At 57.4% G+C, this 25,464-nt stretch overlaps 1 protein-coding gene across 2 annotated transcripts; it reads left to right on the top strand.

The window, feature by feature from the left end:
* Window positions 1-91: 91 nt before the first annotated feature.
* LOC118157512 (A disintegrin and metalloproteinase with thrombospondin motifs 14-like) lies at window positions 92-25,464 on the top strand. Of its 2 annotated transcripts, none has more exons than XM_035311878.1 (22): window positions 92-368; window positions 624-1,042; window positions 5,635-5,770; window positions 6,582-6,778; window positions 12,029-12,112; window positions 13,659-13,806; window positions 16,689-16,794; window positions 16,928-17,071; window positions 17,387-17,519; window positions 17,670-17,783; window positions 18,286-18,434; window positions 18,535-18,710; window positions 19,613-19,746; window positions 19,950-20,073; window positions 20,262-20,345; window positions 20,587-20,750; window positions 21,103-21,271; window positions 22,261-22,393; window positions 22,530-22,737; window positions 22,825-22,951; window positions 23,389-23,499; window positions 24,226-25,464. In XM_035311878.1, exons 1-22 carry the CDS (start codon window positions 296-298, stop codon window positions 24,525-24,527), a joined length of 3,435 nt encoding a protein of 1,144 aa, XP_035167769.1. In that variant the 5' UTR covers window positions 92-295; the 3' UTR covers window positions 24,528-25,464. The 2 variants fall into 2 exon arrangements, with proteins under 2 accessions (XP_035167769.1, XP_035167768.1); XM_035311877.1 differs by having other exon boundaries at window positions 13,659-13,815.

Genomic DNA, 25,464 nt, shown 5'->3' with positions numbered 1-25,464 from the left:
CTTTCCCCCCCTCCTCTCCCCCCCCTTTACCTCGCCCCTCTGCCCACCCCTTCCCCAGGCCCCACCCCCGCGCTTCCCCGCTGCTCGCACGGCCGCGGGCGCGCAGCGCGGCGCCGCCCGTCCCCGTTCCCGTCCCTGTTCCCGTCCCCGTTCCCCTTCCCGTTCCCATTCCCGTTCCCCGGAGGCCCCGGGCGGCCCCGGGCGGCGGCGGCGGCGGCGGGGGCGGCGCGGGGGGAGGCGGGCACCGTTCCCCGCCCGCCCCGCATCCCGCCCGCCCCGCAGCCGCCGGCCCCCGATGGATTATCTGCGGCTGGTGCTCTCCTGCCTCGTCCCCCTGCACGGCTGCTTGGCCGCCGCCGGTGCCCCAGGTAGAGCCGGGGGGGGGGGCTGGGGAGGGGGCTTCGGAGGCGGGGGGGCGACCGCCGGGTCCTGCCCACCTGGGGAAGGGGCAAGGAGGTGGGTAGGGGGGCTGGGTTGGCAGCGGAGAGGGTGGGAGCGGAGGGATGCGGTGGGGTTTGCGCTTGGGTGCTCCCCAAGAGCCCTCTATCCATCCAACCATCCATCTGTCCATCCGTCTATCCACCTATCCATCCATCCATCCGTCCATCCGTCTGTCCCCACAGAGCTCCTGCTGTCCGGCAAGCTGAGCGAGTATGGCGTGATCGTGCCCTTCAGTGCCGATTGCCGGGGCCGCTTCCTCTCGCACGTGGTGTCCGGCGGTGCGGCGGTGGCGAGGGCGGCCGAAGCCACCTGCCCCCCGTCCCCGTCCCGCCGCCGCGTGCCCCGCGACGCCCTGCATGGGTCCCCGCGGCGTGGCGGGGCCGCCGGCCGCTCGCTCTACTTCAACGTCACCGTCTTTGGCAAGGAGCTGCACCTCCGCCTGAGGCCCAACCTGCGCCTCGTGCCGCCGGGCGCCGTGGCCGAGTGGCAGGAGGATTTCGGGGTGCTCTTCCGAGAGCCTCTGCGGCACCGCTGCCTCTTCACCGGGGACGTCACCGGCATGCCCGGCGCCGCCGTGGCCATCAGTAACTGCGATGGGCTGGTAAGCTCGAGGCTGGCGGGTTGGGTCGCTCGAGGCGAGGATCTCAAGGTTTGGGGTTTGGAGATGCTGCGCCGAAATGTTGGGTACCACCGCGGGGAGCTGGGCGATGCTGACTCGTCCCCACTCACCCCGTGCTGGCTTTGGGGGCTCTTATGCACATGTCCTGCTTCTTAACCGAGGTGGGGTGAGCTCCTGCTTCCTCCGAGCATCTTTTTGGGGAGCACCTTGGTGTTTTTGGCTGTAGCTCATAGGTTCAGAGCTTTCAGGACAGCAGGGTGAGCATGATCCAGCAACGCTGTGAGGCTGTGTTCCCTCTTCATCCCCAGTCTCCAACCTGCCCGTGGGGTTCCTATTTTTGATGCGCCTTAAAAACTTGTCCTTATTTTTTTTATACCCTGAATCACTGCTCTTCAAACTTCCTTTGAGCCAATTTAGCCCAATTCAACCCTCATTTTCCATGACAGTGCTTGCTATTTTCTCCCGGTATTGCTTCCCAGGTTACTATTTGGTTGCACTAAACTTATTTCACTCCCCCCCCTTCTTTTTTTATTGTTTTATTCTGGCAGTTCCTCAGCTGTTTTTGGCTGCTAGCACAAACAATTTGGCATTCCTTTCTTTTTATACAGCGCGTGGTGTTACTATACAAGCAGAAATGATAGAGCAGCAGGGCTAGAAATAAATATTTCGCATACATCCAGCAGTTTATTTTTTTTTGCCAGCAATTTTAGCTCATCATCCACAATTTTGGAAGCTTCTCCTTTGAGTCTGACGAGGCTGGGAAATTGCAGAAAATTCTCCGTGACCCAGATCTTGCTGGGGCTGGTGAATTTGGACACACTTGAAAGCTTTGGAGATATTTCCTATGACTCCGGCAAGCAACCAGTAGCGCTGCCTCTGCTTTGGGAATTGGTTTCATAATGCGGGATGCATGCAAATGTAATTCCCGGTGGCATGGCGAGTGAGGGGGATCTGGGGGTTGCGTCCACCTCGAGCATCTTTTGCTTCTCCAGTCTCGGGATGGCGTGCGTGGGAGGCGCGGGACCGCTCTGTTCTGGCTGGGCAGAGTGCTCTGGGACACTGCAAATGTGTACACGGAGAGATTATGTTGTGTATAAACAGACACTGAGATTATAAATAATGAGGGAAAAAAAAAACATTTCTTGAAAAAGACAGTGCAAATTAAGCCTTCCCTAAATCCACATTTAGCCATGTAATGACCTGATTTTTTATTTTTTTTTGGAGATGCCAAGCCCATGGCACCTTCCCTGCCTGCTGTTTGCTGCAGGCACCCACGCGTGCAAATCTGCCTTTTTCCTGCGAGCAGGGTGGGAAGGTGCAGTCCTCCAAAACACGGTTTCAGAGCTGATCCAAGCCACCGAATTCCTAAACGCTAAAGCAGCGCTCGGCAGAAAATCTCCCCCAGCAGACGCATCTCGCTGCAGGCAACCCGGCTTTCCTCTAGCAGCGTGTGGCCGAACTCGAGCTGGGGCTGCCGAGGGGAGAAGAATTCAGGGGAGAAGAATTTCAGGGGGAGAAGAATTCGGAGCAACCGGGGTTGTGCTGTTGGCAGCGGGGCGCCTGCCAGCTTTGTGTTTCCTCTGCCCTTGGTTGTGCATCTCGCATCCTTTGCTGGGGAAAAGGGCAAAGAATTGTTTCGGGTTATTTTCTACGGGCACCGTGCTTGTGCTTTGCTCCCCGCAGTCATTCATAATGAACCAAAGCTACAAACCCTACAAATAGTGTTTTCTGACCCCATTTCCCTGGGATGGGGAGGAAGCAGGAGCTATCAGGAGCAGCATGTGGTGGAGGAAGACTCCGTCCCCACTGCCGTGCCCCTGCCCAAAGCCCCTCTCCCCGTGTGACCCCTGGATGCAAAGGCTGGGGAGCATGGTGTGCCTTTATGCAGTGCCGTTTTCTGGGACTTTTTGTCCAAATTAAGTGTGAAGCGCATAGGAAAAATCCATATGCACGTCTCTGCTCCCCCCTCTCCACGCTGTTTGCTTCTCTGGCTGAGCGCAGCGGGGTTTATTAATTTTTCCACGGTTTGGCTGCGGGGAGGCGTCAGAATTTCCTGAGGTCCCGGGGGAGTTTTTACCCCGTGGGGACAGGGAGGAGCTGCTGGGGGGCATCCCCGTGGCTCGGTGGGTGCTTGGGGGTGCCGGTGGCACGAGGCCAGCTCCTTTCTGCCATCGCTGGAAAAAAAGCCTTCATCCTCCCCAAGCTGGCAGAGGTGACTTTGCCGGGTTTTCTTCCAAAAAATATATATATATATTTTTCCCTTTTCCCTGGTAGAACTGACTTCGAAGGGGCCTTCCCGAGAGCCACGTCCAGCGGCCGGCATCTCCTGTGGGAAACGGGGGCAGCGTTGGGGTGGCAGAAGTGCCTCTGCAGCCCGCGTGTGCAGCGATGCGCCAGCTGGAAGCGCGGGGAGCTGGCGCCCGTCGGTGGGAAATGGTCGGCGCGCTCAGGCGTGCGGAATCCGAGCGTGTTTGCGATGCTTGGGGCGGCTGCCCGGGGCTCTGCCCTCCGAGCTGCCGGGTTGTCGTGTGAAGGAGCGGGCGCCTGCCTCCGTTTGGGGGATGACACACGGTGGCGGCTCGTGGTGGTGGAAAGGGGGATGGGGTGGGTCTGAAATTCGGTGTAAAAAAAAAAACACTTTTTGTTGTTCTCGTCCTCGGCGGTAGCGACGTCGGGCAGGTGTATGCCTGAAAATGAAATCAGGTTGTCCGCGGTGAGAGCTTCCCCTTTTATATCTGTGGGGAACGGGTGCTATAAAACCCCACGCCCAAAACCTGAGGGGCTGCAGGCAGCAAGGAGAAGCGCGAAGATAGCCGAGATGCTGCATTTCTTTGACAGGTGATGTGTAATTTCAGGTTTTGGGGGGTAAAACTGAATTTTTAAAGCCTCTGCCTAACTGTTGCTGGACCTGGCTTGCGGGCTGGCTCCCCTTGGGTCTGTCTCGTCTTGACTGGTGCTCCTGGTTGAACCTGAGATGTTGGTCCCTGTCCACAGGGGGTGGTGGGGTGGGCTCTGGTCACGTCCTCCTTGGTGGCCTGGGGTCCCCCCTTGTCCCCGGGGGCAGCCGGCCTGGACGCGTGGCGGGTGCGTGTGTCAGGCGCGTTGGGCCCGGCACGGCCGAGCGTGGTGAAATTCCTCGAGAAGGAGGAAAAAAATACCCAAACCTGCTTTCCAGAGGAGTTCAGCAGCTAATAAAACTGAAGTGGAGCAGGAAATTTGACGAAGCGTGCCGGAGCCAGGTTGGCTGATGCCGCGGCGAGTGCGGGGACACAGGGGGGACCGGGTGGCCCAGGCAGGCCCTGCTGCTGGCAGAGCCCAGCCCCGCGCTGGGCCGTGCAGCACGTCTCCGTATCTTTATTTGATGAAAAGAGCTGTGCCAATAGCCTTGATGAGTACTCCAGTAGGTAGATGCGGTGGGAGGCTTTGCTCTAGGAACACATCCATACGTCCTGCTGCGCTTTCCAGGCAGGGGTTCAACGGCAGGCAGCGCTGGAGACGCAACCAGGCGCCTGTGCGATGGGTGCCAGCAAATGCAGCGCCCATGGCCCCGTCCCACCTTGTCCTCAGCCGAAAACCATCGGGCTGGAGGTGCTGCCTGCGCCACGGAGCGCTCGGGCTGGCGGCCAGGCAGGTTTTGTGGGAGCTTGGCGTTAATTAGGAGCACTTGGTAGCCAGGACAATGTTTCCAATGGCGTTTGCCATCTCATTCATCTTTCCCTGGTCTGGGAGGTAGTCGGACTCGTAACGCTTTCCAGCTTCTCGGCTGAAGGGATTCCCCTGCGTTCGTTTCCAGACGCTTCCCGGGCAAAGATGAGTATTTATTTTCATTCCTCCCTGCTGCAGTCGCAGTCAGTAGCACCGGCAAAACGGCCACATTCCTCCTGGTGGCATCTGGATGTGGCCTGGGGACGGGGACGTGTGTGGGGAGAGCTGGGTGGGAGCCTGCGACTGCTGGCAGGGAGAAGGAGGCAGAGAAATTCTGGTGGATGAGAAGGGAAGGAGCTTTAGAGCCATAGAAAAGACATAACTCAAAGTGTGGTCAGTTTTTTTTGGTTGGTTTTCCCCTCTTTTTTTTTTTTCCCCATTTATGGAAGAAATTAAGGTTCATCATGTGTGAATCCTGTAATGGATTCTGTCCAGCGCACGCGGTGATTTTTGGCACCCAAAGCTGGTTTGATGCACAGGGCAAGGTGGAGGCACAGGGCATCTTTGTAGGATGGCTCTCCCGAATGTTGCAGTGGTCGAACAAACCTGTTTAGCCCCGAAACAGCAAGCTCACCCCGTGAATCACGGAATCAACATGGTGTAACTTCCCAAATTACTGCTTGTGTCCAACCATGTGGTGAGACAGCTCTGCTGCCGGGAGGAGACGTGGGGTAGCGATGGTTTCTCATGGGCTTTTGACCTTAAACCTGCATGGTGGGGTAGCAGCAGGACATTCTGTTCATTCAGGATGTCCTTTCCCCTTCCTGGCCCTTCACCAGTCTTTTATGAGTATATTGATGTGTATCCATGCATACAAAAAAAAAAAACCCTTTTTCCCCTTTTTTCCTCTGTTTCATCGCTTCGTGCAGGCCGGCCTGATTCGGACGGACAGCACCGAGTTCTTCATCGAGCCGCTGGAGCGGGGCCAGCAGGAGACGGAGGCGCGCGGGAGGGCCCACGTGGTGTACCGCCGCTCGGCCATCCGGCAGGACCTCCGCGCCGAAGGTAGGGCCTGGAGCTCAGCCCCGCCAATTAACCCAGCAATTAGCCTCTGTGCTAACGCTGTTATGAGTAAGTGGACAAAGGTGGTGTTGTCGTCCTTGCTGTCTCTCCTACTGCTCTGGTGCATGGGCTCGCTGTTGCCTTGCTTTCGGTGGAGGTCTGGAGCTTCTCCCACATTTGGTTACAATTGTGGAGATCTTGTGGAGATCTTCAGAAGCTGCCTGGATGTGGTGCTGGGCAGCCTGCTCCAGGTGTCCCTGCTTGAGCGGGGGTTGGACCAGGTGGACCCAGAGGTCCCTTCCCACCTCAGCTGCTCTGAGTCTGTGCTGGTCAAAGAGACGGCTGGGACCAGGTATGAGGGTGGTTGCATCAGCCCCGGGAAGCCAGGACGAGTAGCAGACCTGGGAATTGCAAGCAGAAGGGGTTTCTGCAATTTGCACAAATCCCTGGCCATGCCAGGACGGGGGGTGCTCCAGGAAGGTGCCCTCCAACCACCTTGTTTCTATACTGCGAGGACTTGCCCGTCCCCCAGCATCACGAGCTGCTTTTTGGCTTTGCAACACTTCCACAACTCATTCTGGGGCCAATTTGGGGCTTTTCCAGGCTATGTGAGTCTCTTTAAGTGGAGTGAACCACCGGCAGCATGTGTTCCCCACGTCTTCATGTGCTTGCTGCCCACACCACGAAACTCTCCTCTCCACCACCTCCTCCGGGGCCAGCAAGTCACTTTGTGCCACGTTCAGCCCCAAGATCACTGCAGGGTCCGTGTTGGGTCTCCTCAACTCTCCGTTTTCTCCTTCTGCCCCCTTCTCAGTGCCCGGTGTGCGGGTGGGCGAGCTCCCCAACTCCCTGGAGCTGCTGGAGGAGCGGCTGGGCGAGGCGGAGCGCAAGAGGCGTCACGCCAGGAAGGACGACTACAACATCGAGGTCCTGCTGGCGGTGGACGACTCGGTGGTGCGCTTCCACGGGAAGGAGCACGTCCAGAACTACGTCCTCACCCTCATGAACATAGTAAGGCTTTTCTTTGTGGAGAGGGGGGGTAGGCATTGGGATGGGCTGCAGCGGGGTCCTTGTCCCCGTGGGTGTCCAAGAGACGTGTGGACGTGGCACTAAGGGCTTGGGTGAGTGGTGGGGCTCGGTGGGTTGGGCTGGTGTTGGACTTGGTGGCCCTGAAGGTCCAACTTCTATCACCCTGTGATTGTGTGGCTGAGGTCTCAGCAAGTTCTGGGAAGGAGGACGGTGCCTTCCACTTCTCTGTTTTGAAAGGTCCCCATCTGTTGAGGGGGATTTTTCAGATTTGCAGAAGAAATCTGTGCGCCAGATGGGACCCAGCGAGAAATTCCATCAGAGCCAAGCCCCGTCCTCTCCCAGCTGCTGTCCCCGAAAGGCAGAGGTGCACGAGCGTGGCTGCTCTCCAGGGTTACCTCGCGTGGCTTGCTTGGGGAATGCTGCGCAATAGCAAATGGGGGTGCTCAGAAACTGGGGGGGAGAGAGAAAAAAAAAATCACTTTTTTTTGTACTTTTGACTTTTTTAAGCTTTAGTGTTCTATCCTTTGCCCTCTGCTCTATTTTTATTTTTAGTACCCTTACGCATGGCCATGGGAAGTGTTAGAAAGGTGCAGCCAGCTCAGAAACCACTGAGCTAGGAGGATGCTTTTGCTTTTTTTCTTTTTCTTTTTTTTTTTTTCTTTTTCTCGCCTGCTTGTTTTGGCAGTGTTTCTGCCCTGGCACGCAGACTTGGAGCCGCGCTGCCAGTCGCGGAGGGTAAATTATCCGCACGAGGGGTGAGGATTTGCTGGTTTGCCACCTTTTAAAAGAGGCATGAGCCTGTCTGCCCTGCTGCTAGGGCAACCCCAAGTGTTTTCTTTTTCACGTGGCCAGCCCCAAACGCACGTCAGGAATCGGAGAAGTCGCTGGTTTTAAAAAGCCGATGCCTTCACTGCAACTTGTTAATCTCCAGTGCTTTCCTGCTGCTGGGGCTAGGTACTGCAGATGGGCAGGGCAGTGGGAAAGCCGCTCTCTCCAGGGGTTCTGAAATTCCGGCACCGTATTCCCAAATGCACTTTTGGAACGTTTTTTTTTTTTTCCCCTGTTTTCTCATTAACTCATCCTGCAAGCGGGAGGTGCCCCGGGGTCCCCGGCCTGACCCGGGGCCCTTCCCGCGTTTCGGGTGCCGGAGATGAGCTCATTGCCCTTTCCCATCGGGGGCCGGGCCGAGCGCCTGGGGGCTGCCAGCTTGCATCAAAAGGCCATTTTTCAGCCGCATTTCATGCTTTAGAGGCAGCGCTTTTCAGGGAGGGAATGTGCGGGGTGCCGGCTGCTCAGATAAAGGCAGCGCCGGGGATTTTAGTGAATTAAATAAGGAGGGGATGGCGGGAGGGGAACAACAGGGTAATGCAGAGAGGTGCCTCCCCGAAGTTGGGTTGGGTGGGAGCGGGAATTGCCCCATTAAACCTGGGTGATTTAAAAGCCCAGCCATGGGAAATGTGATTTTTGGGAGCAGAATGTGCCAGCTCCCTTTCTTGTTGGGGTTCCTACAGCTCATCCCGATGCTCTCGAGGCTTGGGGTGGCCCCGTGGAGGGGGGGAAGGCTGAGCCGTGGGCTTGGCGGAGCTTGCACCAAGCGGTGGTGGAGCTGGGAGGTCCTGGGTGGGCTGGGGCTGGCGCGGAGGCTGGAGGTGCCCGACAAAGCACATTTCATTCCAAAACCACAACCTCACTGCAAAGCCACCAGCCTGGCTGGGCAAAACGGGGTCAGACAGCGTGGTCTGGGGCAAATGTTGGGAACCCTCAGTCCTTATAGGGTTTTGTCACCTCCAGGTCCACGCGGCGCACAAAAGTTCCTCTCCCCTGCGGTCTCCGTGGGACCCCTTTGCAGCCAGCGGGGTTTCTCCCACCAGCACAGTTGGGTGCCGGGGCTGTCCCCAGAATTTGGGTAATTTGGGTAAGGGCACGGAGGTGCTCGGTGTTTGCCCATTGTTTCGGGTTACTAAGGAAACCCCATGAGTCAGAGCCGCGTCCAGGCTGCGACTTGTGTGCTCCCTCCGGCGCATCAGGAGGTTCATTGTTTGCAAGTGGAAAAAAAAAAAGTGTTACCGAGACCCCACAGAAGATAGTTTTTGGGGAAACAGCAAGCCTCCAGCTTTATTTTTAACCCGGGGTCACCTAACTACGGCGCTAAATCGGCAGGGATTTTCTTTCCTCCCTGTGGAGCTTGCAAAATAAAATAAAAGCCTGCTCCGCGAGCTGCCTCCTTGCTAGCAGTGTAAGAACAACAACAAATACCTCTGGTGTTGTTCTTACACATGCATGCACTTCCTCCCCTCCCTGCCCCGAATATAGACTGGTGCGTTTGCTGCTCTGGTTTTGGGACAGCGTAGCCTGTTGCGTAGGGGCATGCAGAGGGAAGGAGGGGGATAAGGGGAAGCCGAAGATGACTTGGCCGCTCTGCCCGCGAGATCTGGGATTTTGAAATGTCAGCTATTCTGCTCGTCTGGCAAATTCTTCTCGTGCTCTCGTTTTGTTTGCCTTCCCTCAAGAGCAGGGAAGTCTAGACGGCCGCGGTGCGGTTCGCCGCGGGGAGCGGGTGTCTGCTGTGGGCTCGGGACGGGAGCGACCGCAGGGCGCGGGCACGGGGTCTTCGCTCTCCTCTCCCTTGGCATTGCCCCCTGGGGTCCCAGGGGCCGGCTTTCTTGCCCCGGCACGCAGCTAGGCGGGGCTTTTCAAACATTTTCCTCGCGATTTCTCTGTTCAGTGAAATTGGAGAGCATTCTTTGGCAGCGGACGGCGATGCAGAGGCCGGGCATCTGACGGGCGTTAGATAAGGAGGTCTGTGCACCATCTGTCCCTCCAGCGGCGATCTGCTGAGCGGGGGCTTTCTGCGGGGATTTTCTTCGAAGGCATTGACTTGCTAATGGCATCCGCAGAGGGCAGGGGGACTCGTGCCAATCCCTTCTTCCTCCCGGCTCTGAAATGCTCTTGTGGGGGGGGGGGGATTGCAGGAACAAGCCCTGTCCGCCTCTGTCGGTGGTTAAGCAAACAGAAAGCCTTGGGCAGTCTGCTTCCACGTCTGCTTTCTGAATTATCTGCAAAAGTCTCTGCAGAGCTGGCGTCTGGGGGACGCAGAGCCCTCGGTGCCCTGCTGAGGGGCTGAAAACACCTAGGCAGAGCCCTTCCCTTCAGACAGCAGGCACCCCATATAGCTGCCGCCGGAGCGTGGTGTCGCACTGCTTTTAAAGCTCTGGGGGATTGGCATCCTGGAATAATTCAGCCGCTCGTGTCCTGCTCCCTCGGTGAGCAGCTGGTGAGCTGCTGGTGGTCTTGCTGCTGCCTGCCGTCGCTTCTCCGGCAAGGCTGAAAAGGAAAAGGACCGTAAAGGAAAGATTCATGGTGCTGTGCAGGTGTTGATGAGCTTCATCGTCCACAGCTCCCGAATGCAGGAATTTTTCTGCACCACGTCCCAGAGAAGAGCTTCAGAAAGGATCCTTCCCATCCTCTTTATTCTTCCCAGATGCATTAAAGCACGGCGCTGAGAAGCAGCTTGACTGCCGTGAGCGAAGGATACGTGGTGCACTGTTGCCTTTCCATGCTGGGCAAAAGGCTTTTTCCCCCACAGGTCTTGCAGCCTGTGCACCTGAAGCAACGCACTAGCTTTATCTATTTATTACCTATTTATCTACCAGGGCTTTATCTCTTTATTTTTCTCAGCTGTTTTGCCGCGTCCAAGATGTGGCAGGCTCAGGGCTCGTGGCACCTCTCTGCAAAGCCCAGAGCGGCTCCGCGGCTGTCACGCGGCGGCGTTAATGCTGGCTCTCGATGGGTTTAGGAATGGACTGACTCGGGCTTTCCAACAGAAGCCCGGCCTGTCAATCGTGGCTCTCATAAAGCACTCATGTCGCCTGGAAAATCGCAGGCTCGGATCCGCGCCGCATCTGCGTCAGTTGTCACAGGGCCCTCCGTTTCAAATGTAAGCTTAAAAAAAAAAAATAGAAAAAAGGGAAAAAAAAAAAAAAAGCTGTAAATCTGGCTTATGAACATCACGTTCTAGTCTGTGGAAAGCTGTGGCAGAGCCGAGGGAAGTCATTTTCCCCACATCACTTTTGGGGCGATGGGGCAGGGCGCTATGGGTCCTGCGTTGGGAACAAGGGAAGGTGAGCTCTGAATTTTGAGTTTGAAAAAGGAATGAAAAAAAATCCTTTTTGGGGCTCTTAAAGAGCGGGTGGGGAAAAAGCCACCCTTTCAGACTTTGTTCTCCCTGAAATACAGAAAAGGAAGGCTGTAACTCATGATTTCCTCCGCAAAGCAGCAGATGCTGGTGTATATATGTCACTGAATCACAAGCCCTCCCTGTTCTTCTGCTTGTGCCGTCTTCTCCTGCGGATTTCTCCTGGGGGCTTTTGAGGTGCTAGGTCAAACTTGACTCACTGGTGCAACTGAGTAATGCCCTTGCTTTGATAAGATCTCTCGCCTCTCCCTGAAAAGCCTTTTTTTCCCCCTTCCCACCAACTTCAAGGACATTAAAAGCCCAGGGGTTTCCTTCTCTCCGATGAATTTGTGCTCTGAAGGGGGCAAAGGCTCGCTGTGAGATGCTCCTGGTGGAGGAGGTCCCCAGGGGGAAGGCTCCTGACAGGACCAGGGATGTCCCTGCCCATCCGAGCCACCGATTGCTGGGAAATTTCACTTATTCAAACTTGGCTGGTTTGCTTTGTGGTTTTTCGAGAGCAACAAGAAGCAAAGCAGCTGGGCTGGGAGGAGGGAGACGCGATTCCGCACCTGGGCTTGGGAGGTCTTGGGAAGTGGGAGAGGAAGGAGAGAGCGGGCCCAGACCTCGCTGGGGAGCGGTGCTCCCTGCCAGGAGGCAATGATTTTTGGGGTGTGTGTGTGGATTTATGTGTGCATTTGTGTGTTCAGCTGGCGGCCAAACATCTCCCTGTTGCTGGGAAGGTGGATGGCGCTTGGTGCTACAGGAATGGGAGGCGCCTTCTTGGGGGTAATGGGACAGGTTCCCTGGAAAGGGAGGACATCGGACCCCCATCAGCTCTGCCTCCCAATGTTTTGCCTTAAAAAAACCCCAAAGGTGATTATTTTAACCCATCCTTCTTCCAGCAGAGTGCAGGAGTGGAGAGCTGGTGGGAGGATGCTGAGTGCAGGAGCGCAGAGGACAGGAGGGAGAAGTGGCTGCAGGCACTGGCTTGCTTCAGGGCTCTGCAGGCCTTGCCCTGCCCTCGGCTTTTTTTTTTTTTTTAATTTATTTTCCCTCAGGTGGATGAAATTTATCATGATGAGTCCCTGGGCGTTCACATCAACATTGTGCTGGTCAGGATGATCATGGTGGGATACCGCCAGGTAAGGACAGTGCCTGTGCTGACATCTGTGCGGAGCAGGGACGAATGGGAACCCTTCTCCAGGTGGTTTCTGGAGCCTGAGGCCCTGGAGAGCCACCTCTGCTAAGCCTGTGGTGGTGGCCAACCAGTCCTCGGAGCTGGGACAGGAGAAGTGGGGGGACCCCAAATATCCTGAGCATCACGTGTGGCCGTGGGGCTTGCTGTGCAGCCATGTGTTACCTGCTGAGACAGCTTGAAGGGTCCCGATGGTGTTTATGGGACCCTTGGGATCCCATAAACCATGGGATGAAGGTGGCTTCCCAAATTGGCAAGAGGTGGAGGTCAGTGAGGAGAAGCTGAAGCCGCCATCTCGTGTCCCAGCAGCTCTGCCTGGCTCCGCTGGCTGTCCTGCAGCCCTCGGGCATCATGTCATGGCCTGGGCAGAGCGAGCACGGGGACGTTTCTCCTGGTTTCTCAGGTTGCTTTTTGTTTTTAAGGCTCTTCTGAGTGCGGCAGCCGAAAGATTTTCTGTGAAGCAGTGCAGTTTGCTATACGTTTTGTGGCAAGCCCCTACACCACGTGAATTGCTCTAGCAAGAATATTAATGAGTCCAACACGGTCATATCTGTGTGTGGTCCACAAAGCAGCCCCAATAGGTCTTGGAGGAAAAGCTCTGCTTGTTTCTGCTTGGCCAGGAAAAAAAAAAACAAGCGCATCCTAGAGACCCAGCGATGGTTCTCAGGAGCACGGGGATAAGAACAGAGGCAGGCTCATTTAGGGAGATTCCTGGCAGACCGGGAACGTCATCTCCATGCATAAAAGCCAGCAGTGTGTCTGGCCTCCTCCCAGCCGTGTTCGTGCTCGGGGCCGGGGGATGATGTATGGAGGGGAAGGGATTCGGAGCGGTGGGGTTGCGGCCAACAGCCGGAGGGATGAGGACTCAAGGGCTCTGTTCAGGATGATTTAATCCTCCCGAAACCCTGTGCTGGAGGCAGCTGGCGTGTCCAGCTCTGTCATTGTTTAGGTTCGGGGGTGATGTAGGAGCGATGTGCAGATGTTTGGATCCAGGCAGGATCCCAGCTTACCGCTGGTTGTCTCTGATGCTTCCTGAGTGTGTCCTGGAAAATGACACGGTGCAGACAGCGCAGCCCGCTCTGCTTTAGCGCTTATTTCTGGTCACTGCTGAGCTTGCCACCTGTCTCAGAAAGCCCTCTGGTTGGGCATTTTGTCTCCTATCCCCATGGAAAGATCCCCGTGGCTTCCATTTACAGAGCCTGGGAAGGGCAGAGTCCTTCCTGCCTGCCAGGAGAGCTCCAGCTGGGGAGATGAGGTGGAGCTCAGCCCTCAGGATTTTGTTGTCAGCACCTTTGCAAAATGCCCATCTTGAAGAAAAATAGATGAAAATCAGGGTGGCTGCTCTAAAACAGCCCTGGAGCACCTCCACCTGTTTTCTGCTGGGTCAAGCTCTCTCGCAGTCGGGATGCTCTCTGCTTTCCAGCGCATCCAGGCAATGGATTTTAAAAAATAGCAATACTTTTATTTTTATTTTTTTTTGTTCCTGTACGCAGTCAGTCAGCCTGATAGAGCGAGGGAACCCATCCCGCAGCTTGGAGCAGGTCTGCCGCTGGGCTCACTCGCAGCAACGCTCCGACCCGGAGCACGCCGAGTACCATGACCACGCCGTGTTCCTCACCAGGCAAGATTTTGGTCCCGCAGGTATGCAAGGTACTGTATTTATCTCCATCAGGTACGTGCAGTTTGCTGGGGGAAAGCCAGCAAGGGGAGAGGAATTCTCGCAAGCACAGGCTGCTGATTGGCCAGCGAGGTCTAGGAAAAAGCAATAATAATAGTTTTTTTTCGTGTGAAGCAGAAGAAAGCTAGAATTAACCCAGGACATCAACCTCAATGCATAAAAGAGCATCTTTATTCCTTGCGCGCTGGTCCTCCCCTTGTCCCAAAGTGCCCTAAACAGTTTAAAAACGGCATAAAAAAAGATGGAATACCAAAGGGAGCTTCTCAGGGACCTTTAAAACCTGGCTTTGCATGGGTCAGTTTCTTGACCCTCCTACAACTGGACGTGGGGGTATTGCTAAGCCCAGGAGCAGGTCTTACTTGCTGGTGGCAAGGTCTCATTTCTCCATCAGGAGGCTCCCTCTGAGGCCACGAGCGTGCCAGTAGCTCTCATAACACCCTGGGTGAGCAGAGAGGAGGCTGAGCTCCTCTCCTGCTCTTCCACCCCCTGCAGGAAACCATAGGTAAATCCCACGGGAAGGCTGCGTCCTCTCACAGAATCACATTCCCCCCTGATAGGATGAGGGGGAATGGGCTAAAGTTGTGCCAGGGGAGGTTTAGGTTGGATATTAGGAAGAACTTCTTTACCGAAAGGGTTGTTAGGCATTGGGATGCCCAGGGAAGTGGCTGAGCCACCATCCCTGGAGGTCTTGAGAAGACGTTTAGATGTAGAGCTTAGGGATCTGGTTTAGTGGGGACTGTTAGTGTTAGGTCAGAGGTTGGGCTAGGTGATCTTGGAGGTCTCTTCCAGCCTAGGTGATTCTGTGATTAGTAACACTTGTGCTTACCTTGGCCTCTTCTCCATGCGACATCCAGCTCCTTATTCCCCCTTTTCATCTCTGGGTTACGAGCAATGAAGGGTTGAGGTACCTCTGGACTGTGTTCCTCTGTCCTTGCTTGTGGTTTATGTTCACTGACAGCATCTAAGCTGCTTGCTGAGGTGACGACAAACACCCCATGAGCTTCTCCAGCCTGTAGGGTGTGCGTGCTGGTCGGGAAGCATCTGCCCCGCTCCTGCCTACCCTCTAGCTGAGCTGAAGGCAGGGCTGCTCCGGCCCCAAGACCCTGCAGTCTACTTCAACAAGCGAGGAGAAAGGAAACCCTTTGGGGGTGAACTCCTGGAAGTCCTGGGGACCTGGGAAGGGAGCCAAAATGTCCATCCCTGGGGGCTCATGGACACAGCTTGTGCCTCCGTCCCTCGGCCAGTGACAGTGTCAGGTGAAGCCGGGCGCGCGGCCGTGCAGAGTGCCACGGTTCGCAGCCTCCTTCTTCTCTGTTGCTGAGCCAAGCCGGGCCCCGGGGAGCTTATAAAAACCTCCCGGTGTTGGCAGCAGCTCTAGGCGTGGATGGGAGCAGCGGTGGCCAGCACTGAGTAATCTTGGAAAGCTGATGCAATCCTTGCTTTTGGAACTGAGAGGAGCCGGAGGGCACGAAGCGGAGGCTGGGCTGCGCCGCCCTCGCACGTGGGCTCTGCTTTTCCAAGATAAATGCTGCTGGGTGGTGGGCAGGTGGTGGTGAATGCTGAATTCCTGGTGGCGAAGCCCTGGCTGAGCTAGGGGAGCACCGTGTCCCTCTGTGGAAGGCACGTCTGGAGATCTTTCTGGCCTCCTTCACAGGAAGGATAATTTTGCAAGGTGTAATTTGTTGCACCACTGTCATGAGTGGTTGGCCCCTGAGCATGCCCAGGTGGGAGAAATGGTCAGAAGGGCTGAAAGCAGGTGGAAAATATCCATGCAGAAGAAGGAAATGCATGTGGAAGGAGCGGGAGACTGGTTTGTGTCTTGCTGATAAAGTGAGGCCATCAGCATGTCCTCTCTTCTGCATCTGATACGTGTTTGCAGGCAGGCCTGGTCTCTGTCAGTGAAGTATTTTTCAGGTAGTTCTCATCACCGTTCTCCCATGGAGGACCCTTTGCTTCTCCCAGTTCTCACCACGTCTTAATTACGAGAGAGAGCGCCTGCCCTCCTGAGCCACCAACCTTTCTGTACTCCCCTGTCCCGTTTCGCTGCCAGACACCGACAGCCTCCTTGGTTGGGAATTTATCCCATTCTCACTCCAGACAAAATATACTCGCTCTCATACAGAAAACTTTCCACATCGCTGCTCTTTCTTGTGGAAAGTTTAATGGAGAAAAAAAATCCTTTAAAATGTTTTACCCAGGATTTGACTCATTACTGTGTGGTTAAACCCAATTACCTGTCTTTCTCTCAAGCTCCTACTTTGACTTCTGCTTTCCTTTTGGCGGTGGTGTCCATGGAGCACGCGATTTGGGTGAGCAGTTGCTGTCTGAGAGTTGGCTTGTTGTGTCCTGTATGCCTCTTTGCCCACTTGAATGTGGGGAAGAGGAAAAACAAGCACCTTCTAGGAAAACCACGAGTATCTTTAGTGAAGTGGGCTGCTTTGGAAAGCCCCTTGGTCCTCATCTTTAGTGCCCACCTCGCAGGAGGGTTTCTGCAGCCACGTGGGGCACCACCAGCGAGGTGACAGTCCTGTTTGAGGGTGACCAGCTCTGTGTCCCCTCTGGCTGGGTTATGGGCACCAGCCTGACTCTCCGGGGCCACCGAGTGCCAAGGTATGTGCTGGAGATGCAGCTCTGCGTCTGAGCTCCTGGTGCAAGCTTCTTCTGGCACGGGTGTGTTCCCTTTGCTTGTGTTCCCAGGGACCTGCATGGGGCAGCTCCCCAGGGACCTGCCCGTGGATTACCACTGGATCGGCTCTTGCTTATCACCGTATTTATTTATTTTTTGCCTCTCTCAAAAGCTTTATCTCTCCTCTCCTCCTCTCTCCTTCCTTCTCTCTTTCTCCAGGCTACGCGCCGGTGACGGGCATGTGCCACCCGCTCCGCAGCTGCACCCTGAACCACGAGGACGGCTTCTCCTCGGCCTTCGTGGTCGCCCACGAGACCGGCCACGTGTAAGTGACGGGGACAGAGCTATTGCCACCCGTCTGCTTGGCCCAAGGGGCTTTCTGCGCCCCTTTCTGCCCAAAAGACTCGGTGCAAAGCCACGTCCCGTGGGAAACCTGGCTCGCTGGCTTTTTCCAACAGGTTGGGCATGGAGCACGATGGCCAAGGCAACCGGTGCGCGGACGAGACCAGCATGGGGAGCATCATGGCACCGCTGGTCCAGGCCGCCTTCCACCGCTACCACTGGTCCCGCTGCAGCAAGCAGGAGCTCAACCGCTACATCCAGTAGGTCGACTCGAACTCTTTCTCCTCTCCCGTGGTGTGACTGCGCCAGGCCCTTAGGCTATCCATTTTCTTTTGTGCTGCATAAAGGCCGTAGAAACACACAGAGTGGTTTTGTGTGTCGGGGCCGTGCAGAGTAGCAGGAAACCCCGAAGACAGAGCAGGTCGTTGGGTTGCTCTTTGCCGCTGGTGTGCAAACTCGTTTTGCAGCAGCGCCGGAGCTCAGAGAATTGGGATTTTGTAATATCTGGGTTTGGAGAGAGGGCTGGGGGTGAGGGAAGGAGCGAAACCCCCCAGATCTCTGCCCCCATCCAACAGTTCCTATGACTGCCTTCTGGACGACCCCTTCGAGCACCAGTGGCCCGTGCTCCCCGAGCTGCCGGGCATCAACTACTCCATGGACGAGCAGTGCCGTTTCGATTTCGGCGTGGGCTACAAAACCTGCACGGCAGTGAGTACAGCCCCTGCCCTGCTGGTATCACCCCAGCCTGCACCCACCAGGAGCCTTGGGCCTTCTCCTGCCCTGGGAGAAGGCTCTCCATGGGGTAGGATGGGTGCTGGAAGCCCCCGCCCCCCCCTCGATGTCCCGTTGGCTTTGCAGTTCCGCACCTTTGACCCGTGCAAGCAGCTGTGGTGCAGCCACCCGGACAACCCCTACTTCTGCAAGACCAAGAAGGGGCCCCCCTTGGATGGCACCGAGTGCTCCTCGGGCAAGGTAATGGCCGTGCCTCTGGTGTGGGGGGGTGTTTGGCTTTCCACCCCCTTGCTGTGGCTTTTTGGCATCTCTCCTGCTTGAAGAAGTAGCGTTATGCCTCATTTTCCACTCCGGTTGCCCAGCATGGCTGTGCTGGGGTGAGGACTTTGTTCTTCTGAGCCACCTGCCCTTGATGATGACTAAATGAATAAGGAAGGACTTGCAGCTTCAGAGAACAGGGAATGGGAAGCCAGGAGATGTGGAAAGCTGAATATTGGGTGCAAATGAAGTCGTTTGGGGCTTGTTGCAGAAGTTTGGGTTCATCCCACCTGGCTGGGGTGCCCCTGACCCAGTAGGGAGACACTCATGGGCTGCTTCAGTCCTGGACCCAGGCATGATTCAGTGCCTGCTGGAGGATCTGCATGGGTAACAAGAGGTCGTTTACAACCAGAGAGAAAAAACTTGCCCAGGAGAAAACTAGCTCTTTGGAGATCAAGCCACCCCTCTTTCTCCTCTCTTCCAGTGGTGCTTCAAGGGTCACTGCATCTGGAAGACGTCGGAGCAGCCGTACAGCCAGGATGGTGGCTGGAGCTCCTGGTCCAAGTTTGGCTCCTGCTCCAGGACCTGCGGCGGCGGTGTGCGCTCCCGCAGCCGGAGCTGCACTGACCCGCCGTACGTTTGGCTTCCAGCATGGTGGACAAGCTGGAGATGCACCATGCTTGAGCAGCATCCCACCCCAGTGCTCTGGTAACGCCCTTGTTTTATTTTCTAGTCCTGCTTATGGTGGGCGCCACTGCCCAGGAGCCACCTATGAGCACCAAGTGTGCAACAGCGAGGAGTGCCCGGGGCCCTACGAGGATTTCCGTGCCCAGCAGTGCTCCAAGCGCAACTCCTACTACACCCACGACAACAGCAAGCACGCGTGGCTGCCCTACGAGCATCACGACGGTGAGTGGTAGTGGCTCCCTGAGGACCTCATCCATCCATGGTTGGGTGCCCAGAGGTGACGGGCAGCTTGCAAGCACGTGGAGTTGATTTAACCCTCAGTGGAAGCACTATCTGCAGTTCTCCTCCCACGGATGGGAGCAGTGGGGTGCTGGTATACCTAGACACGCACCTCCCTTCCACCCTCTTGGTCTTGGTGCTCTCACCCAAAAAGCCATCGGTAGCCTTGCCTGCCAGAAGAAACCATGCTGGTGGCAAGTGCTTTGGGTTGGCAGCTGTGCTGCACATGCAGAAATTGGGTTGTAGAAACCTCCTGAGCTGGCAACAATCATCCAGCGTCGAGCAGCCAGGTCCTGGACATCTCTTCTGCTTGCCTTCAGGTTGAGAAACCCAGATATTGCCCTGGGTCCTGCTGGCTCAACGGGCAGCAGAGGGGGGCTGAGGAGAGCAACCTTTGTTGAGCCTCTCCCTGCTCATTATTGGAGGTGGAGGCCAATCTGCCTGTGCTGCTGTTAGAGTTTGTTCCCTGCTTTCTGTGTCTTCTGGCACAAGGAGGGTTTGCCTTGGGGACGGCACGGTGCTAACTCTGCTGTTGGATGCGTCCTGGTCCCGTGGTGGGGGATCACTGGAGTGAATCCCGGTGCTGCTTGCTCCTGGAGCTACTTCAGCACGAAGAGGCGTGTCCGAGCCAGTTGCTTTCTCTCGCTTTTCAGAGCGTGCTGGGCAAAAGCACAGACTCTTGAGCAGCAAACAGACGTGGTAAAACAAGGCACAAGAATAGCCTGGGCTTCTGGAGTCTGGCTGTGCTCATGGGCACAAGCGGAGATGGGTTTCTATTTTCACCCAGCCTAATGCATTTCAGCAAACTTTTTTTTTTTTCCCTTTTGCTTTGTGTTTTGCCCCAGATGCCCAGAAGTGCGAGCTGATCTGCCAGTCCGAGGGGACGGGCGACGTGGTGTTCATGAACCAGGTTGTTCACGACGGTACCAGGTGCAGCTACCGGGACCCCTACAGCATCTGTGTCCGGGGCGAGTGCGTGGTAAGGAGCTGACCCTGCCCAGGAGAGAGGACGCATCTCGTACGTTCCCTTCCCCCAACACTTTTTGGGGTTGGAGATGTGTATTTTAGCCCAGGGACCCAACCCAGTGTGCAGCAGGGGGCCAGGCACGTGGTGGTGCAGCTGTGGCAGCCGTGCCGTGGGGGACATAACCCCTGCGTGCCTTCTCTCCCCTTGGGTGACAGCACGTCGGCTGCGACAAGGAGGTCGGCTCCCTGAAGCAGGAGGACAAGTGCGGGGTCTGCGGAGGGGACAACTCCCACTGCCGGACGGTGAAGGGCACCTTGGCCAAGACCCCGAAGCAGCAGGGTGAGGAGGTTGTGCTCGATCGTAGCCCAGCCTGCGAGTGGGGGCAGCGGGACGGGGACCCCCGGAGCCACCTCTGTCCCACGGCAGCATGACAAAGAGGTGGCATCCAGGGGGACCAAACCCACCTCCCCCGCTGCTCCTTCTCTGAGAGCTTTCTCTTTCCGTGCTCCCCTTCTGGCCCCTTTCAGTGGGTGTTCTGAAGATGTTTGAGATTCCTGCCGGGGCGAGGCACGTGCAAATAGAAGAGATGGAGCCGGCATCCCACAGCATCGGTGAGTCCTGCGGGGATGGCTTTCTGGGAGGACTGGTTCTGGGGAGGTGGGGAGCCACGTGGAGGTGGCATCCTGCCCTGGTCCCTGCTCAGCTCTGTTCACCTCTCCCTCGACTGACTCTCAGCCCTATTCTGACTATTCCCACCCAGAGGCTGCTATTTAGGTCATTCAAACACCTAAAAGGGGGTGATCGGAGGAGAAGTTGTTGCAATACTGAGTTGTTGTTTTTTTTTTTCTCCAGCTGTTAAGAATCAAGCTACGGGTAACTTCATCCTTAATGCCAAGGGCAAAGAAGCCAAAAGCAAAGTGTTCATTGAAATGGGCTTGGAGTGGGAATATACCACGGAACACGGCAAGGAGAGCCTGAAAACCAGCGGCCCTCTGCACGAAGCCATCAGCGTTTTGGTAAGTGTGGCTGACGCGTCCTCTGGGACCATCGGGGACAACCATTGCCCAGCGGGAGGGGAGATGCTCTGGGGTGAGATGTGGGAGGGTTTTGAGGAAGGGGGTTTTAATCCAGGTCTCATTTAGTTGGGGATTTTGGGAGCCAGAGGGCGCGCAGCTCGAGGCTGGGGTTGGGAAATGTGGGCATCATCTTTCTTTGCAACTTGAGAAGTGTGTTCCCGAAGGGAAGGCTCTGTGTTCAGAGCCCATCTAACCACGTTGGAGGTGCTAACAGGCTTTGTGTCGCCTTCTCTCTTCCTTTCCCTCTCCCATGGTCTCATGCCCTGCCTCTGCTTGTCCTCTGTGCCACCAGGTCGTCCCTCGGGAGGAGGAGGAGTCGAGGAGCAGCCTGATGTACAGGTACATCATCCACGAGGACCTGCTGCCGATGATCGGGAACAACAACGTGCTGCTCGAGGAGATGGACTCCTACGAGTGGGCCCTCAAGAGCTGGTCTCAGTGCTCGAAGGCGTGCGGAGGAGGTAGTTCTGCCTTTGTGGGAGGCTCTGGGGGGCACCTGGGAGGTTGTTTGGGTGTCAGGCAGTGCGTGCGGCCTTTGGGGCATCTCTGGCTTGTTCTTTGCATCTCTGTAGCGTGGGGCATCTACAGTATGGCAGTAAGTGTGAAAAAATGTTATGGCAGGGCAGTTTAGGTGAGCATTTTAGCCAGATTTCTGATGGAAATGTGATTGTGCGCGGGCAATACTTCTGTTTGTCCACGTGTCTGCCGTCATTTCTGGTTTAAGACAGCAGTGGGTTCAGTTTGGGCCAAGGAGCAGCATCTTGCAGGCGACTAAAACCTGCGTGGAAATAGGCAGACCCACCAGGAGGTGCTGAGAGGGAGGGCAGGTGGGTTTATTTCCCCCGGGCTTTTTCCCCCCCTCGGTTTCTGCCACAAGGCTGGTGGAAGAGCAGAGCGAATAAACCACGGCTCTGTGCTGAAGCAGTGAGAAGGTTTCAGCAGGCTGTGCTGGCTCGCTCCTTCCAACGCCTGGCATGGACGCTGGAAGATTCTGGGACGCGCAGAGATGGAAACCGAGCCCTCGCTTGCTCCGCTGACCTTGCTGCAGCGGGGCTGTCCCGCGGGGTGACAGACAGTTCATGTTTTTACGCTAGCTTAGCCCTGATCTGCTCCGCTCCCGGGCAAGCGCCGTTCGGTTGGCAGAGCGCAGCAGCGCTTTGGCCGCGCTTGCCGTGCGCTGATTGTTCCTCCTGGCTGGAGAAACGCAGCTGCGCTCCTTCAGTCTCCCCCCGCAAAACCCACCCGGTTTTGGGGGAGGTCTTGGGTTTGCTTAGCCTTTGCAGTGCACCCCAGGGGGCTCCAGCACCCCTCAGAGCATCCTCCGCAAGCCTGGGTGAAGCGCTGCGGTGCGCTGGGGTCCCGTGGGAGCTCCGAGGACCCATCCTGGCGGGGGTGCAGGGGGCCGGGGAGCCTTGTGGGCCCCCTGACCGCCCGCCTGCCGCTCCCCCAGGCATCCAGTACACCAAGTACGGCTGCCGGCGGAAGAGCGACAACCGCATGGTGCACAGGAACCTGTGCGACAACGGCAAGAAGCCCAAGCCCATCCGCCGGCGCTGCAACCTGCAGGAGTGCTCCCAGCCTGCGTAAGTCCCCCTGGGTGGACGGACGGACGGACGGATGGCTGCTCCCATCCCACCCCGCTGTGCAATTCGGGGCTGAACTGTAGCGAGCGGGGGCTTCTCCTGCCCCGCCACTAACGCTGCCCCCGTCCCCCCGCAGCTGGGTGGCCGAGGAGTGGGGCGCCTGCAGCAAGTCCTGCGGCAAGCTGGGGCTGCAGGAGCGGGCCGTGCAGTGCGTGCAGCGCCTGCGGGACGGCACCAACCGCACCCTGCACGCCAAGTACTGCAGCGGCGAGCGGCCGGAGACCCGGAGGCCCTGCGGCCGCCTGCCCTGCCCGGCGCAGTGGAGGACGGGCGCCTGGTCTCAGGTGAGCTGCGTGGGGCTCTGGGGACCCTTCCTGGCCACCGGGGTGTCCCCAGAGCCGTCACCCACCCGGTTTCTCTCCGCGGGGCAGTGCTCGGCCAGCTGCGGGGACGGCGTGCAGCAGCGGCAGGTGGTCTGCAAGGGCAGCGAGAGCGGCGGGCGCTGCCACGGGGACAAGCCGGAGGCTGTCCGGGGCTGCCACGTGTCCGTCTGTCCGGGTGAGAGTGGTGGCACTGGGGGCGTGGGGACCTGTTGTGTGCCCCCAAGGCACGTGGGTTTGTGCCTGGAGGCTGATGTGCGTGTGTTAAGCATGTATGCGTAAGTATTCCAGCTCGCGTCAATTAGTTAGGTCATTAATTAAGCTGGAGTCCTCCGTGGTAGGTTGAAATTAAGCAGGCACCTTCGCAGCAGTGGATCCAGCCCCAGACGATCTTGTTGCAAAAAAGGTGTTGGGGAGTTTTCTGTGTGGGCAGGGAAGGGGGTAACAGCCAGCCAAAATGCTGCCCATCCCTCCTGGGCTCACTGGGGGTGGCTGCAGGCTTTGTGGCATGGTGAACCCACGGGTAGGAGGGAGGTGGGCACCGTGGTGTAATTGCTGTTTTATTTTTGGGGGGGCATCCAGGCATTACCCGCTGACCCAGCGCTCTCTCCGCAGGGAAGCCCTCCAGCATCACGGCCAGCGTCGACACCAGTGACCACGTCACGCCCAGAGGGCAGTGGGTGCCCCAGGAGGGGGGCAAAAACCCCGTTAGCAAGATCTCCCCCAGTAAGTGTCCGAGGGTGAGAGCTGGGTGCTTGGAGGTGACGTCTGCCCTTCTGTCGCCACCAGGTGCTCCTCTCTCTGATGGGGACGCAGCCAAACCTCTGAGCTTCCCTAGAGGAGGAGGTTGAGCATCATCCAGCCCCCGTTGGAGAGCAGGAGTTTCACCCGCGCTGCTCCTCATTCACTGCCTCCTTACCAGCCCCGTCCCAGTGGTGTGACCCCAGGGCCCCCTGCAATCTGCTGTGGGGGCGGTTTGGAGGAAGGATGCGTCCCGCAGCCACCTTCGGGTGAATCTGACCCTCAGCTGCCTCATCCTGCCCGGCCCTGGTGCGCAGCCCGGCGCTAGGTTGCCATCTCGTGGAGCCGGGGATCCACCACGCTTCCCTCTGCCTCTCCCTGGGCACTGGCCTTGAACTTTTCCCCACCTCCCACGTCTGCCCGAGCTGGGGGATGGCTTCTGCCTTCCGCCTCTTGCTCCGGACCGTGGGGGGTGGTTTCGGGCGCATCGCAGCTGGGGCAGGATGTGTGGCAGCCTGCTTTTGGGATGCTGCTCTGGGGGATGCTTCATTCCAGCACTGCCACAACTGCTGCCGTGGGGCAAAGGGCGAGGCTGGCAGTGCTGCCTGTCGCCTGCATTGGGATCACCGGGTGCACACGGGAGGCAAACGCTGCCCTGACCCCGCGTGCTCGCTGATGCCCGCTCTCTGCTTTGTCCCCGTCCCTCTCCAGGGGAGCCCTGCCTCGGGGACAAGTCCATCTTCTGCCAGATGGAGGTCCTGGCCCGCTACTGCTCCATCCCCGGCTACAACAAGCTCTGCTGCGAGTCCTGCGGCAAGAAAGCCTCCGTCACCGCCTCGCCTCCTGGTACCCCCCACAGCTCCCCTGCAGGAACCCCCGGCCCCACTTCCCCACTGCCCCCTGGCTTCCCTGGGCCAGGGGCACCCGGGGCGGATGCCACCGCCGGGACCCCAGCCCCAAGCGAGCCATCGGTGGGGACGCAGGGCGAGGGCAGGGGCCACGCAGCCAGGTAACCCCTCCGGGACCCCCTGGCCATGTGGAGCCCTTCTCCTCCCTCTCCATCTCCCCCTCTCTTTCCCCTCGCTTCCAGCAGTGGTTTTCACAGGCAGCCGGGTTTGGAGACAACCCGGCTCGCCCCCGAAATTCCTGGGAAAACCGCTGTTTTCTCGTGATTTTTATCCCCCCCCTCCCTTCCCTGCTGTGGCACTTTTTTTGGCAGTGCTGCAGGGATAAAAAAGGTCAAAAGGAGTAAAAAGCAGCTTGGCTGCAGGACAGGCCTCTGACCTCTGCGGGTGGCTGGGAGCCACCGGCCCCTGCCTTTCAAGGTGCTAAATGGGGGGCTTTAACGTTGCCTTTTCCTCTCCCTCCAAGCAGTAGCACAAAATAGGACGGGGAGGAGGACTCTGGCTCCCTGGCCAGCCCCTGCCTCCTCCAGGAACCGCCTCGCGTTGCCGGAGCGCTTGGCACGGTGCTTTGGGGTAGGAGCTGGGGTCTCCCTCAAAAACCTCATTTCTGAGACCTCTTCTACGAGGACCAACCGTAGCACGAGCAATAAGGACAAGGCCAAAGACCAGAAACAGGGTTTACAAAATGCCTGTCACCTGGCGGTGACTTTTTTAGCCAATACTGCCCTTGGCCAGCTTTGTACTAACACCAACTTCCAGCGTCCCCATGGCCACGACCCCGATCTCTTCTCCCTTGTCTCCAGTGTCTGTAGGGCACCGAGACGTTACGGGGTCCCGTGGGGAAAGCTGGGAAGCCCCGCTGCCAGGAGGAACGCCGCTGCGCCCAGGGCATCGCGCTGGGCTCAGCTCTAAGGGGTTAGGGTTCCTCTGCGGGTGGGAGCTGCCCTCTTGCCCCCCCACCTTTTGTCTTACGGGGGGAGAAGGGGGAGGGGTGAGTAGTGCCATCACAATCTGGTGCCAAATACTAAATATATGCACAGCACTT

Source organism: Oxyura jamaicensis (assembly GCF_011077185.1).
Source record: "Oxyura jamaicensis isolate SHBP4307 breed ruddy duck chromosome 6 unlocalized genomic scaffold, BPBGC_Ojam_1.0 oxy6_random_OJ106626, whole genome shotgun sequence".
NCBI lineage: Eukaryota > Metazoa > Chordata > Aves > Anseriformes > Anatidae > Oxyura > Oxyura jamaicensis.
This window is presented reverse-complemented; position numbering and strand designations above follow the sequence as displayed.

Bases quoted from the DNA above. Each gene is read 5' to 3' on its own strand.
- LOC118157512 (XM_035311877.1), top strand. From the start codon at position 296: ATGGATTATCTGCGGCTGGTGCTCTCCTGCCTCGTCCCCCTGCACGGC. The intron at 5,771-6,581 runs GTAGGGCCTGGA...CCCCCTTCTCAG, and splicing joins GCAGGACCTCCGCGCCGAAG to TGCCCGGTGTGCGGGTGGGC. The intron at 16,795-16,927 runs GTAAGTGACGGG...TTTTTCCAACAG, and splicing joins GCCCACGAGACCGGCCACGT to GTTGGGCATGGAGCACGATG.